Source organism: Cavia porcellus, unplaced genomic scaffold (assembly GCF_034190915.1).
Source record: "Cavia porcellus strain 051 isolate PalLab524CR breed Dunkin Hartley unplaced genomic scaffold, mCavPor4.1 scaffold_9, whole genome shotgun sequence".
Lineage (NCBI taxonomy): Eukaryota > Metazoa > Chordata > Mammalia > Rodentia > Caviidae > Cavia > Cavia porcellus.
This window is the reverse complement of record NW_026947492.1, coordinates 60,930,795-60,949,390: the sequence shown is the minus strand read 5'-3', so window position 1 is coordinate 60,949,390 and position 18,596 is coordinate 60,930,795. Positions and strand designations below refer to the sequence as shown.

The following is an 18,596-nucleotide window of genomic DNA, read 5'->3' as shown; positions in this document are numbered from 1 at the left end:
CAGTCTACTCATACACTTATGGGGCTCAGTCTGTGTCCTATATTAGATAAGGCAAGGAGGAAGGGTATCAGGGCATGATGGAAAGAACACTGGATAAATAATTAAGAGCATCACATCCTAGTCTGAATTTGCCATCTCCAGATTTATAGCCTCGGATATACTATTAGACTTTAGGGTTTAAAAAAATATTTCAAATGACTTCTCATTTGTTAATGCAACTCTGTTTCAAAGTATTGTGTGTGAGATTAAATGGATGAGGTTTGTGCACGACCAATCAGAGGTTTGTGCACGATCAATCATGACAAAGCTGTAACAAGAAGCTGTCTCATGCCAACTATCTCACACACCCCTTCCCCTGTCACCTCAGAATCAATATTACTGTCACATACTTGAAGTTTTTAAACAGTGCTTTCTGTCATCTCCACTTGATGGGAGGGCCACACAGAATAGGTAAAATTTTATACATTCAGTAGTAATATGCTTACAACTCCTGCTTTTCACTGTGTTGTGAGGTTCTCAATGTTCCCAGGGGAGAAGACACAACACAGCCACATGTGTGACATCACGTACAATCATCTATTTTTCATTGTTTGACACTGTTGGATTCTGTACCAACTCCAGAGTTCCAAGTCCTACAACAGTTGTAAGTGTATTGTACCAGTTTGTTGACTGCACAGCAAAGCAATATAAACTGAGCATTTGCTTGTGCATGCTACTATCAGTATCTTCTAGCAGTAAGTGTGGCTTTTCACGGTGTTTTCTTGGTGTCACTTTCACATATTTATAACATCTTAGCACTATAGTATTTAGAAAACCTTTGCACATGTAAAAAGAAGCAAGGGCTAAAACAAAAAAGGTAAAGTAACATCTCTGATAACAGTCAAGATGTTACAGACTCAAATCCTTGAGAGCAGAGTTGGACCCTTACCAATTCATCTTCAATTCCTGGAACAGGGCCTGGCTCACAGTGGGCGCCCAAACATATGTGCCCAGTGAGTGAATGAAGATATGCACGGTATAATATTCCTAGCATCCCACCCAGCCAGTTCCTGAGGATGGCTTCTCATCCTGACCATCTTTTCGCTGGTCACGTGGTGTGGGTCACAACGTGTGCTCAAAAGCCCAGTGAATGTGCAGCTACAGCACATCTTATTCTCCCAACCTCACTTTTTGTTTTTGCATCGTCTGCTGGGTCTGTCAGTGTGACACAGGGCCAGGGACTCACACAGCCCGGCACACCACTTGCGAGGTTCTGTTACATGCATCCTGCCACACTTTTCCACATGTGTCAGCTTGACTGGGTGAGGCTGGATCAGAAGTGCGAGTGTGTGTGTGCCTGAGACTGAGAGAAAGTGATACAGACAGAGAGATAAAGACAGAGTGATAGAAGAGACTGAGAACCCACCCAGTGTGACACAGCTCCCCATCGCTCCATGCCACAGTGTCGCAGGGTCCCATCTACGGAACCAGTGTTTCCGAAAATCACAGTGGACCTCAAAACCACTGACCGCGCCCCCCGCCCGGCCCCGCGCCCCTCACCTGGTCAGGTCTCGCAGCCGCGCCTCCTCCCCCAGCAGGTAACTCCGCAGCAGCGCCAGCAGCCGGCGCTCGGGCGCCAAGGCGCGCGCCACGCTGGTCAGCGCCGAGAACTTATCTTCCCGCGCCGCAGCCCTGGCCAGGTCCCCGACCCAGAGAACCAGCACCGCCAGCAGCGCGCCCAGCCGCACGGCGCGGACCATCGCTGGCGATCCTTGGTCCCGCTCAGACTTCGCCCCCGCCGGCCATCCGAGCCGCCCCCAAGGCCCCGCCCCAACAAGCCCCGCCCAATCAGGGCGCGCCCCCATCAGACCCCGCCCCATCAGGCCCCGCCCCACCCTGCGGAGCAGACGTCTCGGCCTCTCCTCCCTGCCTTCCCGCGACTGGGCTCCCGGGTGCCCCTGGTGTGCGCCTGCCCTCCCTTAAAACGTGGCCTGGAGGTGCTTCCGCAGGGCACGTCGCACTCGGGGAAATTGAGGCAGGAGGAGGGTGGAGGCTGTACAACACCATCCCAAAATATTGACTGACACCCCCGGATCTTGATTGGAAATATAGACTCCCCTGGATCCTGAGGTAGAAATCGCCTGAGTAAATTCTGAGGTGTGGAGATAGCGGTGAGGGTGAAAAGGGAGAGCAGAGAGGAGGCAGTGCCTTCGCAGAGGGTGTAACCTCTGAGCAATCTCAAAGGATGCATAGTACCAGGACTTACAGAACTTAAACCGCAGAGCTCCTAGGTCACAGCTCCCTAGACCCTAGACCTAGAGGCACTGAACCCAAACAAAATGTTAGACCCTAATAGGGGTCTAAATGTATTCATTTCCTCCCTTTTATTCATTTCCTAGGCAATGTTCTTTTTATTTTCATACAACAAATGTTAGCATCTATGTTATCTTATGTCTGTGGACACAAGGGGAGACAGAAATACACACACACACACACACACACACACACACACACACACAGTGCTATCAAGGTGACTGAGGTCTATATGATGTGAGCAAAGCGGGCAGAAGACACTGATGTGTACTAAGGTGTGGAGGTGGAAAATAGTTTGGGTTCCAAAAATTAGAGTTCCTTGTGGTTGGGACCAACAGGTTGTGACAGTCACATTAAGAAATGTAGGCATCTGTCCTCTGTGGAAAACCGATGAAGGTTTAAAAGTGGCAGCAATAGTAATAATAACAGCAAATTTAAAAAATGCTACGGAGTGCTTCCTGTGTGGCAGATGATGTCTCAAGCATTTTTACATATATTAGCTCACTCCATCTTTATGCCGAGCCCATGGCACAGACAATATAACGTTAACTCTGTTATACAGTTAGAAGATTAAGAAGCAGAAAAGCTAAATAATTGATAAATAAATAACAATATTCATAGGTGTCTTCGTTAACCAGATCTATAGAAAAAAAAAGTCCTGATTTGTGGTATTAGCCAATTTCTGTGGTGTAAATTCTTCCACAGTGACCAATTTCAGCATGTTTAAATATTACCATAGAACGTGGTTGGATAGAGACGCTAACAGTCAGTCCTTGTGAGCCGGTGTGAGGCAGCCCTGGCTCACTACTGCTGTGGTAGACCTGGAGATGCGCCCCTCAGAGCATGCCTTCAGGAAAGGAGTTATTGCACAGCTGCAGAGAATGTGGTCAGAGAGCTCTTCAGCTCCAACAGGGTTTGCTTTGCTGCAGGAAGAGACCTCACCTAAGGTTATTTCCTTGCTTGGGGAACTCAAATCCAGTAACAGAGCGAAGTGACAGCCTACTGTGAGACAGCTCCAATAGGCAGTACCAGTAACTCCAGCGCTCTTCCCATCTTGCTCAGACATTTTTGGGGCCTCATTGACTTCCTCTTTTGCTTTTTCTTGCTTTTTCTCCCTTTCACAGATGTTGATCCCTAAAAAACATCTTGTACCTAATGCTTGATATCAGCATCTAGTCTCTAACATCTACGCAGTCAATATGCTTGGCTAATATGTAGTAGACCAGGGAACTAAATCCAAGTAGTCTAGGTCCACATTTTATATTCTTAATCACTACCAATAGTAGGCTTAGCATGACATATTTGAAATATAAACTTATACAAACCCTTTCCAAGACCTTTTTTAGGATAAATGCAAAGGGAATCTTGGCAGTGTGTTTCTGGTTACATGTGTTTGTAAAATTTGCAAAAGAAAGCTATTTTAACCATAGTTGGTTAAATTGTCTCTTCACTCTGATTTCCTCTGTCACACTTTCCCTAACATTTCCCATTAGGGTGTGAACACTGGAATGACCATGGGCTTGTGTTTGCAGATGAGTAGCCTGCACATGGAACAGTGGTGTTACAGTTGTGTTTTTAAGACAAAAATTGTAGTGTTGGCACTTTGTGATATATAAGTGGGTTTTGGGGTTACAGCTTGGGCATTGTCTCTAACAACAAAGACCACCCACAGGACTTGAACATGTTAAAAATCTCTTTCCCAAAGACTAAGTGCCAAGTCAGAAAATTTCTAGGGGCTTTGGGCTACTGCTGGTTGTGGATCCTGGGTTTTGACAACATGACTCAACCATTCTACATCTCTACTGGAGGGGACCCATTGGACTTTAACCTGAACTGAGCTAGAGAAACAAGCTCTCTCTGAACCTTCACAAAAGGAGTCTTAGAGCTGGGAATTTAGTTCCGCGGTGTTAGCGCCTGCCTCCCAAGCATGAGGCCATGAGTTTGATCCCCCAGGTACCAAAAAAAAAAAAAAAAGAAAAGAAAGAAAAGAAAAAGAGAAAAGGTCTTAACTCAGTACCTAGGACCCTGGAAGAGGCCTGTCACCTATCTTTCCTGGCGACTAGTCCCCACAGCTACAGGGTGGCCAAATTGCCTATGGACAATTGCAGCCACCACAAGCAAGAAAGCCTCTAAGTTGACTCCCTCCCCACCCCCGGTACTGGGGATAGAACTCACAACATCACACTTGCCAAGCAGGTGCTTGTGCCGCTGAGCTAAATCCCCAGCCCTAAGTTGACTTTTGCCCAGAGACTCCAGATAGTGGCCTCACATGCTATGGAGACACTATTTACAGTCGCCTCCCAATAGATGGCTTTCTAGCACTTGCATTGTCCAGTACCAAGCTCTTCTACCGGATCCTGACTACACTGAGTTCCTGTCCACCTCTGCCCTCAATTCAGTGACTCTCCTGCCAGATGATGATCCCTCAATGCCAATATGTAACTGTATGGACATTATTGACTTGGTCTCAAGCCTGCGAGCTGACCTGACTGATACCCTGCTTGCCCAGCCTGAAGCCATCCTTTTCACAGATGGTAGTAGTTACTTCCACCAAGGTACTCAAGTGGCAGGAGCTGGGTGACCTCCTATAACTGAGGTTATATAGGCCCGAGATCTAGGGTCAGGAACTTTTCAGCTCAGCAGACAGAACTGATAATCCTTAAATATATACAGATAGTCCATATGCTTTTGCTACCGTCCATGTTCATGGAGCCATTTATCAGGAAAGAGGACTATTAACCTTTGCAGGAACAAAGATCAAGAATGCCCCTGAGATCTTAGACCTCCTGGCTGCCATTTGGTTGCCCCAAAGGGTTGCCAATATGTACTTTTTGTGGCACCAACAAGAGGACACCCCAATTGCTCATGGAAATGCTCTCACTGATAAGACTGCCAAAGAGGTAGCATAAAACCAGTGGGGCCTATAATGCATCTCCCAGCTCTCCCACCACCTGTGCTACCTAAGCCATCCTATTCAGATTCAGACTCGAGACTAGCCAAGAGCCTAGAAGCCCAACTTTCTCCAGAAGGCTGGCAGACCTTACTGGATGGGTGAATTTTCATCCCAGAAGCATTAGGCCCCCAGCACATCCAGGAGCCCCAGTGGGCCATTCACTTAGGAGGAACCAAATTAGCTGAGTTACATTACTCATCCCCAAATTATCTCACCTGACTAAAGAGATCAGCCAAAAATGCCCACAATGTCTTCAAGTGAACCCTAAGCTGGCTCCCACAGATGTTTGAAAGAGACAATGAGGACTTACCCCTAGAAACTACTGGGAGATGGACTTTGCTAAAATGGGCCCAAGAAGAGGGGGCATAAATGACTCTTAGTTCTCGTAGACACATTCACTGGGTGGACTGAAGGATTCACCACTCAGACTGAATCAGCTCTCATCATAGCTAAAAACTCCTCTATGAGATAGCGCCTTAATTTGGTTTGCCCACCTCCTGAGGTCTAACAATGGCCCAGCTTTCATGGCTCACATCACTCAAAATTTAGCTGCAGCTTTAGAAATCAACTGGCAATTACATTGTGCCTATTGACCTCAAAGTTCAAGCCAAGTAGAGAGAATAAACAGAACCACAAAGGAAACTATTTCAAAACTGGCTCTTGAGACTGGCAGAAACTGAGTAAGTCTCCTTCCTTTTGCCGTTTTGTATGCACGATGTACTCCCTACCTCCAGGACACTAGTCCTTTTGAAGCCATGGATGGCCAACTGCCCCGTTAAGTCCCCCATGTCCAAGATGATAAGTTGGCTTCTGTCACTAATGGAGAACTTGTTAAATCCTTATAGGCTCTCCAGCCCTTTCTGCACTTGATCCACCACTTGTTCTGGGACCACTAGACTGTTTTCAAAAGGCCTGATGACCCCCTAGCAGCCCAACCTGGCAATCAAATCTACATCAACCGAAAGGACCCTATCCCACAGCCATCAAGGTCACCAGAAAGAGCCATTGGATTCATCACTCCCACTTCAAGCCCATAAGACAGAAGACAGAGAATATCACTGTGGAGGGTTAAGGGAGCCCCAAATTGACTCAAACTCCCAGATTTATTGAGGAACCACAAAGGCATAGAGTTCTACTGAGAACAGATGTTTCTTTTAAGTAGCAAGGCAGGAAAGCAAGGCATGGTGACAGTTTGGCTGAATAGCTAACTTTTATCTGATTTCTTTGTAAGATCCATCTCTGCTCCAGTTGGCAAAATACCCCATGTTCAAAATATTCCAGCTCCTTGGGTTAGCAGCCATCCCCCCATCAATATAATTGGCCCATTGGGTATTTCAAGAAACTTCAAAAGGACTATAAACTCTACAAACTGTGAGCTAAAATAAGTCTTCCTCCTTTAACTTGCAGGAATCAGGTATTTTGTCCTAGCAACAAGGAAATAACTAAGACACCTCATCATCAGTCTCCTAGCAGCCCTACTACATTGCACTAATAACTTTCAAGATTTTTACATGGCACCTAGATGCAAAGTTAATAATGCATATTTTAAGTTTAACCATCAAAATTAGGACATTAAATGTTAATAAAATATTGACTTTTAGTCCACAGACATTATTCAAATATTATTGATTGTACCAGTTGTATGCTTTATAAATCTAGGGCTTAGGATCATTGTTGTACTTAATTGTCAATCTCTGGCTTCTTCAGTCTGGTAGTTTCTTAGTCTTTCCTTATGTTATCTTGATATATGAGAGCATTTTTAAGAATGTCTTTTAATTTGGGTTTGTTTGATTTTGCCTCTTAAATAGTTGCAATTTGGCCTGGAAATACAATAGGTACTATTCTTTGTTATTCTTTGTTATTCTCAGTATAAAGATATAAAGATTTGTTATTCTCAGTATAAAGATATAAAGATTTGTTCTTTGCCGGTGGTGTCACCTTTCTTGGTCAAAGTGATATATGCCAGCTTTCTCCACTGTAATGCTAAAGAATATGCATTTTATACTTATTAATAGACTATTAGTATTTGTTGGACCTCTATGGCAATGTAAAGCTTTCCCTTCTGTTCATTTACTTATTCATTACATCACTGTGTATGACTTCATGACTTGCACTGGCTATGGCTCATTATTATTTTTTTTTTGGTCTTTTTCATTTTTATCAGTACCAGGGATCGAACTCACGATTGCCTGCTTACAAGGCTTATGCCGCTGAGCTAAATCCCCAGCCCTTATGGTTCATTATTCTGATAATCAAATTGTCCCAGAGTTGGTGGATGGTAGCCCTTTCAACACGGTCTGTGTCATTTTGATATGTCCTTTTATGTTCCTTAAGCACTTCCATACTTTGTTTCTTAGGACATATTCCAGGCCACATTATACTTTCCTAGATCTAGTTCTGGAATCAGTCACTTCTCTAAGAAGCCCTCTTTACTTTTAATGAAAAAAATATTCAGAAACCAAGATGTTAAGTGTGCTTACTGTGACAAAAGTACATCCATACTATCTTATAGGAAATTGTATACAATATGGTTAAATTTATTCCTGAATATTTTCTCCTTTTTAAAATTGAGATAGTCATAAAAATTCACCTATACTATATCCTGAATACTATATATTTGCACACTATAAAGTTTACCTGTACAGTTGTTTTTTAGTATATAGTTGGATTTTCCTAAAATTTCAGTGGATTTAAATCTTGATAAACTCACAAGTTGAAATTATCATCAATTAAAAATTTATTTCCTATTATATTGACTATCATAGCAACACTGTACAATATTGATTTTTTTTGTCCTTGTGATTATTTGGCTGATAAGAAACTATGGCTTACCACTACTGCCAGCATTTCAAGAGTATTGTACAACAGACTGCTACCTCAGGAAAGATCAAAATTCAAAATTTGAATTATGATTTTTAGTAAGTATATATTCATTTTGTTCCATGATAAAGTAAAAAAAAATTAAGTCAGTCTTCCAAACTTGGGGACTGTATTAACAAGATTGTGGAATAGTCACCACTATGTAATCTAGAGCTGGGCACGGTGGTGTACACCTGTAATCACAGTATTCAGGAGGCTGAGGAAGGAGGACTGTCATGAGTTAGGCCAACCTGGGTGTATATGAGTTAGTTCAAGGCCAGCCTGGACTACATAGTGAGATTCTATCTCCAAAACAAACAAACAAAAAGTCAAGCTCATACAAACACTTACAGGTCCTCTCCTACCTTCTTCACTAGATTATAAGACTTCCGGCCCTTCCTCTACAGTCAAAACAACCATGAAGGTAAACATTTCGAACTGATACAGACATCAAAGCAGTCATGACAGTGCAATTGTAGACTTGAAAGAGGACTCCAGAACTGCTTCAGAAAGTGGCAAGGATGATGGGCTAAGTGTGTTCAGAGAGAAGGAGGGGGGATAATGGCAATGTGTTTTTTACTATAATAAATGTTTTAAAATTTAAACTATATTTTTCAATACACATAGTCTATTCAAAAGAAAAGTTAACTTGTGGTTTTCTTCTCTTGTGTTATCTTTGTCTGGACTATATGGTATTTATACATGTGAGTTTGATTTATTTTGCTTATGAGTATGGTCTCAAGTTGCAAGGATTTATTTATAAATATCTCAATGTGATCATTCTTTACAGCTGAGTAGTACTCCATTGTATAAAAATACCACAACTTTTTAATCCATTCCTCAGCTTTGGACACTTAGGTTGTTTCCAAGATCTGGCTATTACAAATTGTGCTGCTATAAACATGGGTGCATATATATCACTGTGGTGTGATGTTTTCAGTTCTTCTGGGAATATGCCTAGAAGTGGAATAGCTGAATCAAATGGGACTTCCAATCCCAGCTTTTTGAGAAATCTCCAGACTGATCTCCACAATGGTTGCACCAGTCTACACTCCCACCAACAGTACAGAAGAGTTCCTTTTTCCCCACAGCCTCTCCAGCATTTGTTGTTGGTAGTTTTCTTGATCCTGGCCATTCTTTCTGGAGTGAATGGAATCTCAGGGTTGTTTTAATTTGCATTTCTCTAATGAGTAATGATGATGAACATTTTTTCATGTATTTATTTGCCATTTGTATTTCTTCATCTGAGAATTGTGTATTCATCTCAGATGCCCATTATTGGATTGGATCCTTGAATGTTGGGAATCTGATTTTTAAAAATTTTTTATATGTTTTAGACAGAAGCCCTTTGTCTGAGGGACAGTTCACTAAGATTTTTTCCAAGTTTGTGGGTTTTCTTTTCACTATGCTGGAGATTTCTTTTGACATGCAGAAACCTTTTAATAAGATGTGATCCCAGTTATTGATTCTGGGAAGTATTTCCTGTGCGGTTTGATTCCTGTTCATGAATTCTCTACCTACCCCTATTGATAAGGTCCAACATTCATTCATGATAAGAACCTTACAGAAAATTGGAATAGATGGTCTTTACCTCAAAATGATAAAGGCCATCTATGACAAACCAACAGCCAGCATCATGTTAAATGGCCAAAAACTGAATGCCTTTACCTTAAAATCAGGTACAAGACAAGGATGTACCTTATCACTGCTCTTCTTCACAGGTCTTCAAGATTTTTACTGAATTTGTCTTTTAACAGATTTAATGTTTCTGTTTTATTATTCAGATCCTTAATCTATTTCGATTTTAGTTTAGTACATGGTGATAGGCATGATTCTAGTTTTAGTTTTCGGCATATCGAGAGCCAGTTTTTCCAGCACCATTTATTAAAGAGACTGTCGTTCTCTTTCAAAGAGTCTATTAAACATTTCACAGTCCATTAAAGGGACTGTGAACATGTTTGGCCCCATTATAAAAATTAAGGTGGTTGAGTGTGTTTGTAGTTGTGGTTGTATCTTCTAATCTATTCCACTGATCTTCAGATCTCTTTTTATTACAGTACCATGTTGATTTTATTATAGTTGCTTTGTAGTATAACTTCAAGTCAGGGATTTGTGGTGCCTCCTGCTTGCCTTTGCTGCTTAGAATTGTCTTTGCTATTCTAGGTCTCTTCTGATTCCAGATGAATTTTAGGAATGATTTCTCTAGATCTATGAGGTATGTTGATGTTATTTTCTTGGGATTGCATTGAATCTGTATAACAGTTTTGGGAGAATGGCCATTTTCACAATATTTATTCTTCCTATTTATGAACAAGGGATATCTTTCCACTTTCTGAGATCCTCTTCTATTTATTTTTCAGAGTATTACAATTTTCTCTGTATAGATCTTTTACTTCTTTCATGAGGTTAATTCATAAGTATTTCATTTTGTTGGATGCTAGTGTGAAGGGTGTGGCTTCTCTTATTTCTTAGTGATTTTGTTGTTAGTGTGTAGGAATGCTATTGATTTTTGAATATTGATTTTGTATCCAGCTACATTGCTGAATTTATTTATTATATTTAGGAGACTTTCAATGGAGTTTTGGGGTCTTCTATGTAGAGTAACATGTCATCTGCAAATAATGATAATTTAATTTCCTCTTTTCCTATCTTTACCCCTTTTATTTCTCTCTCTTGTCTAATTGCTTTGGCTAGTATTTTCAGTACTATGTTGAATAGGAGCAGTGATAAGGTAAATCCTTGTGTTGTACCTGATTTTAAGGTAAAGGCATTCAGTTTTGGCCATTTAATATAATGCTGGCTGTTGGTTTGTCATAGATGGCCTTTATCATTTTGAGGTAAAGACCATCTATTCCAATTTTCTGTAAGGTTCTTATCATGAATGAATGTTGGACCTTATCAAAAGCTTTTTCTGCATCTATAGACATGATCATGTGATTCTTTCTTTTGGCTCTATTGATATGGTGGATTACATTAATTGATTTATGTATGTTGAACCATCCCTGCATGCCTGGGATGAATCCAACTTGGTCATGGTGTATAATCTTCTTGATGAGTTGCTGCATCCTGTTTGCCAATATTTTATTGAGGATTTTTACATCTGTGTTCATTAGGGAGATTGGCCTGTAGTTCTCTTTTTTAGTTGGGTCTTTCTCAGGTTTTGGTACTAGAGTAATATTTGCTTCCAGGAATGACTTAGGAAGAATTGCTTCCCTTTGGATTTCATTGAAGAGTTTGAGGAGTGTGGGCATTAAGTCTTCTTTATATTCCTTGTAGAATTCCGCAGTGAATCCGTCTGGGCCTGGGCTGTTCTTTGTAGGTAAGGACTTAACTACATTTTCAATTTAATTAATAGAAATTGGGTTATTCAGCAGTTTTACATCTTCTATTTTTTTTTTTTTTTGTCTTTTTCTTTTTTATCGGTACCGGGGATCAAACTCACGACTGCCTGCTTGCAAGGCAGGCGCTTATGCCGCTGAGCTAAATCCCCAGCCCCAGTTTTATATCTTCTTGACCCAGCTTTGGTACTTCATGTGCTTCTAGGAATCTGTCCATTTCTTCTGAGTTATTGAACCTATGAGAGTGGAGGTTTTTGAAATAGGTGTTGATGATCTTCTGTATTTCCACAGATTCTGTAGTGATTTTGCCTTTTTCATTTCCTATTGTGTGAATTTGAGCTTTTTCTTTCCTTTTTAAATAAGGTTTGGTAGGGGCTTATCTATTTTATTTGTTCTTTCAAAGAACCAACTCTTTGATTCATTGATTCTTTGGATTGTTTTCTTAGTCTCTATTGCATTAATTTCTGCTCTGATTTTTATAATTTTCTCCCTTCTTTTGGCTTTGGGCTTGACTTGCTCTTTTTTTTTTAGATGTTTGAGATGTAGCATCAGGTTGTTTATTTGTATTCATTCTGTTTTCCTGATGTGGGAACTCAGTGCAATAAATTTTCCTCTGAGGACAGCTTTCATTGCATCCCACAGATTCTGGAATGTTGTATTTGTGTTTTCATTTGCTTGTAGGTATTGTTCAATTTCTTGTTTAATTTCCTCTGTGACCCACTGATTGCTCAAGAGTGTATTATTCAATTTCCATGTGTTTGTGGGGGGGGGTTGCAGTTTCTTTTATCATTAATTTCTAGTTTCATGGCGTTGTGATCTGATAACATGCATGGGATAATTTCAATTCTTTTGTATTCATTTGAATATGTTCTGTGGTCTAGTATACGGTCTATTTTAAAGAATGTCCCATGTACTGCTGAGAAGAATGTCTATTCTGATGTTACTGGATGGAACATTCTGTATTATGCTTATCAAGTCCATTTGTTCACAGGTATGATTCAGTATTGTTACTTCTTTGCTGATTTCCTGTCTGGTTGATCTGTCCTTTGGTGTCAATTGTGTGTTAAGGTCTCCTGTTATAATTGTGTTATTGCTTATTTAATTTTTCATTTCTATTAATACTTTCTATTTCATTTCTATTAATACTATTGCTTTCAATAACTGGGTGCTCTAGAACTTGGTGCATATATGTTTAAGATAGTTATCTCTTCCTTTTGATGTTTTCCCCTAACCAGTATGTAGTGACCTTCTTCATCTCTTAGGATCATTCTTGGTTTGAAGTTCACATTGTCTGAAAACAGAATAGCTACCCCTGCTTTTTTGTTGGTTTCTGTTGCATGAAGTATTGTTTTCTATCCTTTGATTTTCAGTCTGTGAGTTTCCTTTTGGGTTAGATGGGTTTCTTGTAGACAGCATATGGTTGGATGTTGTTTCTTGATCCATTCTGCCAGTCTGTTTCTTTTAATTGGTGAATCGAGACCATTTACATTAATGGCTATAACTGTTATATGTTGGTTTATTGTTGACATGTTATCTTTCTGCTGTTGCATCTTTATCTTTCCATTCTGTTTAATTGCCTGCCTTGTTTAGTGGTTTTTTACTATGTATATCTAGACTGTCGTTCAGTATTCTTTGCAGGGTTGGCTTGGTGATCATGAAGTTCTGCAGCTGTTCTTTGTTTTGGCTGTGGTCACAAAGTCAGTTGAGTTTTCAAAGCCTTTGCAATGCTATTCAGACCTGTCCCAGCTACACATACCCACTGACCAGTTTTAGATGTGAACAGTGGTCTACCCCATACCTCAGCACTCAAGTCTATTGTATGCTATTATGCATCAAATGTATTCATGAATGGCTCAGAGGTGGAGCCCAGGAACCATAGTCTTTTCTCTTTGTGACCTGGTATCTGCAAGTCCTTAAGGTCTTGAGGTTCTCATTTGTGGTTCTATGGCCAGAAAACTAGAGTTTCAGTTACCCATTCTGCTCTGTACTTCTCAAGACTATATGCATCTGAGGCCAAGTAGCAGAAGGACAGAATCCTCAAATGCTTGCTCCATGTATCTCTTTCATCTTTTCCACCAGCAGAACTTCTTACAGATAATATTTTGTCTTAATGCCTTATCAGGAAGACTTTGAAGTCATTCTAAGTAACAACAGTATTGCAAGTCCAACTAAACCCAAACCAAACTAGAATTTAACTAAGTTATGCTATAAATTCAAGTAATGTGATATTAGAATAGATATTTTCTCTACCTATATGTAAAGCCTCAATTTCCTGTTTTGAACTTAGCAAACGGTTGGGTTTTTGTTTTGTTTTGAACCTGTATCAGTGAAGCCCAATCTTTTAGAGGCCAAGTGCCAAACTACAACCCTGAGCCCACTTATTTATCACCAGGTGCCAACATTATGACTAAACCTGTGTATTAAGGTTTTAGTTTAGGGAAAAAAACCCCTCTACATTAACATTTTTTGTCTTTAAAGAAAAACACAATTAACACACATACCATAGGTTCACCACCACTGATACAGGTCTTATATTACGGAACTATCCCTGTTTTTGTTTTGAATGTCAAAAAGTGAAAAATGTTTATTACCTTTGAGGAAATGTTACTATAATTAGGCTTTTTAGTGCAAAAAATAGAATAATTGAGGTATAAATAAAAGGACGGAGGGACAGATCAAGATTTTCAAATATGACCGGGGTTTTAGCTCAGCAACAAAGTGCCTGCTTGGCAAACACAAGGTCATGATTTGATTCCTGACACCAAAAAAAAAAAAAAAAAAAAAAAAAAAAAAAAAGAGATTTTCAAATACGAAGGTATGGAAAGAGAAAAGTGTCTCCAAAAGCACTGTTACTCTCAGCTTCAGCTTACGTCACCTCCCCTGTTCACTCCACTCCAAGCATGCTGGCCTTTGGTCTCATCAGTTCTTGTTTCTGCCAAGCTCTTTCTGATTCATACATAATTTGGCTAACTCCTACACTCTGAGTCATTTCCTTAGGGACTTTTTTTTTTCCTTCTGGAGATTGAATACAGGGTCTTCACACTTAGCTACAACTGCAGCTCTTCTGAGTTTTTATTTTGACACAAAGCTGCTGAGGTTGGCCTCACTTGTGTGTTCCTCTAGTCATAACCTCCAGTAGCAAGGGTTACACGGATGTTACATGCTCTGCTCTGAATCTGTATCAACAGGCTTTCCAGGGAACTTGTATGTTTAAGAATAATTTATTAATTGATTTTCAGTGTTTCTTCTAGCTTTAGCATGTTTTTCTTGTAAAACATTACATTTGGAACATGTGTGTCTTGGTTACTTTTCTCTTGTTGAAACAAAATATCTGATGCCCAAAATGAATGCAGAAAAGGTTTATTCATCTTATAGTTTTTAGAAGTTTTAGTCCACGCTCAGTTGGACCCAAAGCAACGATGGCATGGCTGAGGGGCAGCCATTCGTGATGGCGGCAAGCAAAAGAGCCAAAGGGCAAAAGGGGAAAAACCAAGCCTCCTTCCCTTCCTTATATTGTATGCCTGCTCCTGCCTAGGGGCGGGTGCAGCACTCACACTGCCAATCCCAGTGCTAGAGAATTAACTGATCACAAATGCCAGACTCAGCAGCCTCCATGATTGCATGAGGCTTTTGGGGGACACCTAGACACAAACCCACAACAATGTGACTTTGTGTCCCTACCATTTTTTACTGAGCCTGGAACTCAGTAAGTCTCTGACTTACAAACTAGTTCCATGACTGGAGAATGTTCATGAATCAGATTTGTTTGTAAGTCTGACAAAGTGAGTCTTACACACTTTTGACACAAATATACAATATACAGCATAAAAAACCAAACATACACACATACAAATACAGTAAGTCCAAGAGTGTATTGTACTACTGTACACCTTCGAACAGTACAGTAAACACAAAGCAGCAGAATTGTGACAATGTCTGACAGACACATGAGCTACTTCCATAGTTTGTTTGCACCTAGAAATGTTCCTAATGCAAGATGTGTTAGTATCTGTGAAAGTCTGCAATTCAAATGTAAGTCGGGGACTTGCCGTATATTTTTGTTGAACAAATAATTCTATATTTAGAAGTTACAGGTTCATGTTTTATTTACCAGCTGTGAGTCCTTAGGAAAATTACTTCTTTGATCTTTCACTTTTTTGCCATACTGTGCATTGAATCTAGGGATACTCCCTGGATACCACTGAGCTATATCCTTACATCCAGTCCTTTAAAAAAATTTTAAGGCAGGGTCTCCCTAAGTGCCTGGTGTTCTCAACTTGTGACCTTTCTGTCTCAGTCTCCTGAATAACTGGGATTACAGGAGTGCACCATTCCACCTGGCTTAGAATTATTATATTTAAGATAGAAACAATTATTCCATTCCTGGATCCCCACAGTTGATGTGGAAGATAAATCATGGAAGACAAAGAGAAAGCTCTTGTCATGATTCCACACTGAAGAAATATTGCAGGCAGGAAGTGGATACCAACAGAAGATACTCAGTCCTTCAAACCTGCAGACAGTTCAGTTACAGCTCTCTCTCCAGCAATTCAATAGGAAACATATTAAAACACAACACAAAACAATCACTATAAAAATCACATTTCTATTCAAAGTAGATAGGAGCATGATTTAGGAAAATCTTAACCATTCCCAGAGTGCCCCCTGGTGGCATTTAGAAGTCGGCTTGCATCTGTAATCCTAGCCAGTTTGTTGATTTAGCAAAGAGATTAATTTATAAAGGTATAGACAGCCCTCCATTTCCATGGGTTCCACATCTGTGGACTCAACTAATGGTGTACTGAAATATTCAGTAAATTTGTGCCTTTACTGAATGCGTACATTTTATCTTGTCATTTTTTGCTAAACAATAAAGTGTAGCAATAGGTTTACATTGTATATTATAAGTAATTTGGAAATAGCTTAGAATATAGGAGGACACATTAAATCTCTATATCAGTTTTAGAAGTATGGCCATTTTGACTCTCTTGGTTTTTCCTATGAAGAACAAGGAATACCTTTCCATTTTCTTAGAGCTCTTTAATCTTTTTCAGAGTATTAAAGCTTTCATTGTATAGCTCTTTCACTTCCTTAGTTAGGTTAACTTTCATGGTGGTATTTGTAAAGGCACTGTTTCCCTAATTTCTTTTGTGGTTAGTTTACTCATGTGTACGGGGATATTATTGATGTTTATATGTTTTGTATCCTGCTATACTACTGAATGTATTAATTGTAAAACTCTTTTAATGAAATTTTTGGGTCTTCTATATAGACGATCATGTCATGTGTGAATGATGATAGTCTGACTTTCTCTTTTTCTCTCATATATATATATATATATATATATATATATATATATATATGTAACTTCTTTCTTTTGCCTCATCTAGCTAATATTTCAAGAACTATATTGAACAGAAACGATGACAGTGGATATCCCTTTCTTGTTCCTGATTCTAGAGGGAAAGCTTATGGCTTCTCTTCATTTAATATGATGTTGGTCACTGGTTTGTCATAAATGGCTTTTATAGGATACAGATAAGGTCCTTCTATACCTATTTTCTTCAGACTTTTTAAAAAAAAATTATGAATGGCTATAGGATTTTGCCAAAGGTCTCTTCTGTACCTGTTGAGGATGATCATGTGATTTTTGTGCTTGCTTCTGTTTATGTGGTGTATTACACTTATTGACTTATATATGTTGAACCATCCTTGTAACCCTGTGATGAATCCTTACTTGGTCATGATAATATGACCTTTTTGATGATTTGCTGCATTCTGTTTGCTAGTATCTGATGAGGATTTTAGCATCTATGTTCACTGAAAAATAGTTCTCTTTTTTTGTTGGGTCCTTGTCTGGTTTTGAAATTAAGGTAATGCTAACTTCCAGGAATGACTTTGGGAGTACTCTTTCTCTTTCAGCTTCATTAAAGAACTTCAAGAACATTGATGTTATATCTTCCTTGACATTGCAGAATTCAAAAGTGAATCCACTGGGACCTGGTATTTTCTTAGTTGTTGGTTGCTTCGTTTTCATTGTCTGTTATTGGATACTTCAGTTTTTAAATCTTCTTCGTTCAGTTTTTGGTAATTCATATGTATGTAGGAATCTATCAATTTCTTGTCAATTCTTCAGTTTATTGGTGTGGAAATTTGCAAAGTAGTTTTTAATAATTTTATTTTATTTTGGCAGTGTCCACTGTGATTTTACCTTTTTCATTTCTAATTGCATTGTTTTGGGACTTTTTTTCCTTTTTTTGTTTCATTGACTAGGAGTCTGTCTATGTTGTTCATTCTTTCAAAGAACCAGATCTTTGATTTTTTTTATTTTGTTTTATTTGGTCTCAATTTAACTGATTTATGCTCCAATCTTTATAACTTCTTCTCTTATACTAGCTTTGGTTTTGAATTGTTCTTGCTTTTCTAGGATCTTGAGATGCAACGTCAAGTTACTTGACTTTGTTCTGTTTTTGTGATATTATGGGCATTCATAGCTTTTTTGTGGGGGGCATTCATAGCTTTAACCTTCCCTCTTAGGACTGCTTTCATTGTGTCCCATAAACTCTGGAAATTGTACTGGTATTCATTTAGTTCTAGAAACTATCCTATCTTATTTTTTCCTTGGTTTCTTCTGTAAGCCATTATTGTTCAAGAGTGTACTGTTTAGTTTTCATACATTTGCTTAAATTTTGTGTTTTTTTTGTTGATTTCTACTTCCATTGCACTATAATATGGTAATATGTATGGTATAATTTCTGTTCTTTTACATTTAGTTTAACTTGTTTTTGGCTGTTTTGGAGAAAGTTGCATGTGCTGCTCAAATGAATGTGTATTCTGTTGTTGGATGGAACCCTCCATAGATATCTATTAAGTTCATTTGTTTGAAGGCTTTTTCAACTCTGATATTTCTTTGTTGATTTTTTTTGTCTAGCTGATCTATTTGTGACAGTGGGTGATTTGGGCCCCTTATAGTAATTTATCTGATCTTTTATGTTCAACAGTGCTGTTTTATGAGGGTGTAGGTCTCAAGCTTGATGGCATAATTGCAAGAGAATTTTGGGGTCCTGGAATGGTAGTAAACATATTTTTCCTGTGGAAGAAATCTGAATAATTACATTCAAAGAATGAAGTTTTTTAGGTTACAAAAATGGTCA

At 39.2% G+C, this 18,596-nt stretch overlaps 1 protein-coding gene across 4 annotated transcripts in view; it reads right to left on the bottom strand.

Moving 5' to 3' along the window:
* The window catches only part of P4ha3 (prolyl 4-hydroxylase subunit alpha 3), a 45,956-nt gene extending 44,168 nt beyond the window's left edge, over nucleotides 1-1,788 (bottom strand). For all 4 annotated transcript variants that reach the window (XM_013145302.3, XM_063256504.1, XM_003463402.5 and 1 more), the window contains exon 1: nucleotides 1,540-1,788. In XM_013145302.3, coding sequence (XP_013000756.1) covers nucleotides 1,540-1,739 — 200 coding nt within the window. In that variant the 5' untranslated portion in view covers nucleotides 1,740-1,788. The remainder of the gene's footprint in view (nucleotides 1-1,539) is intronic.
* Nucleotides 1,789-18,596: the final 16,808 nt, after the last annotated feature.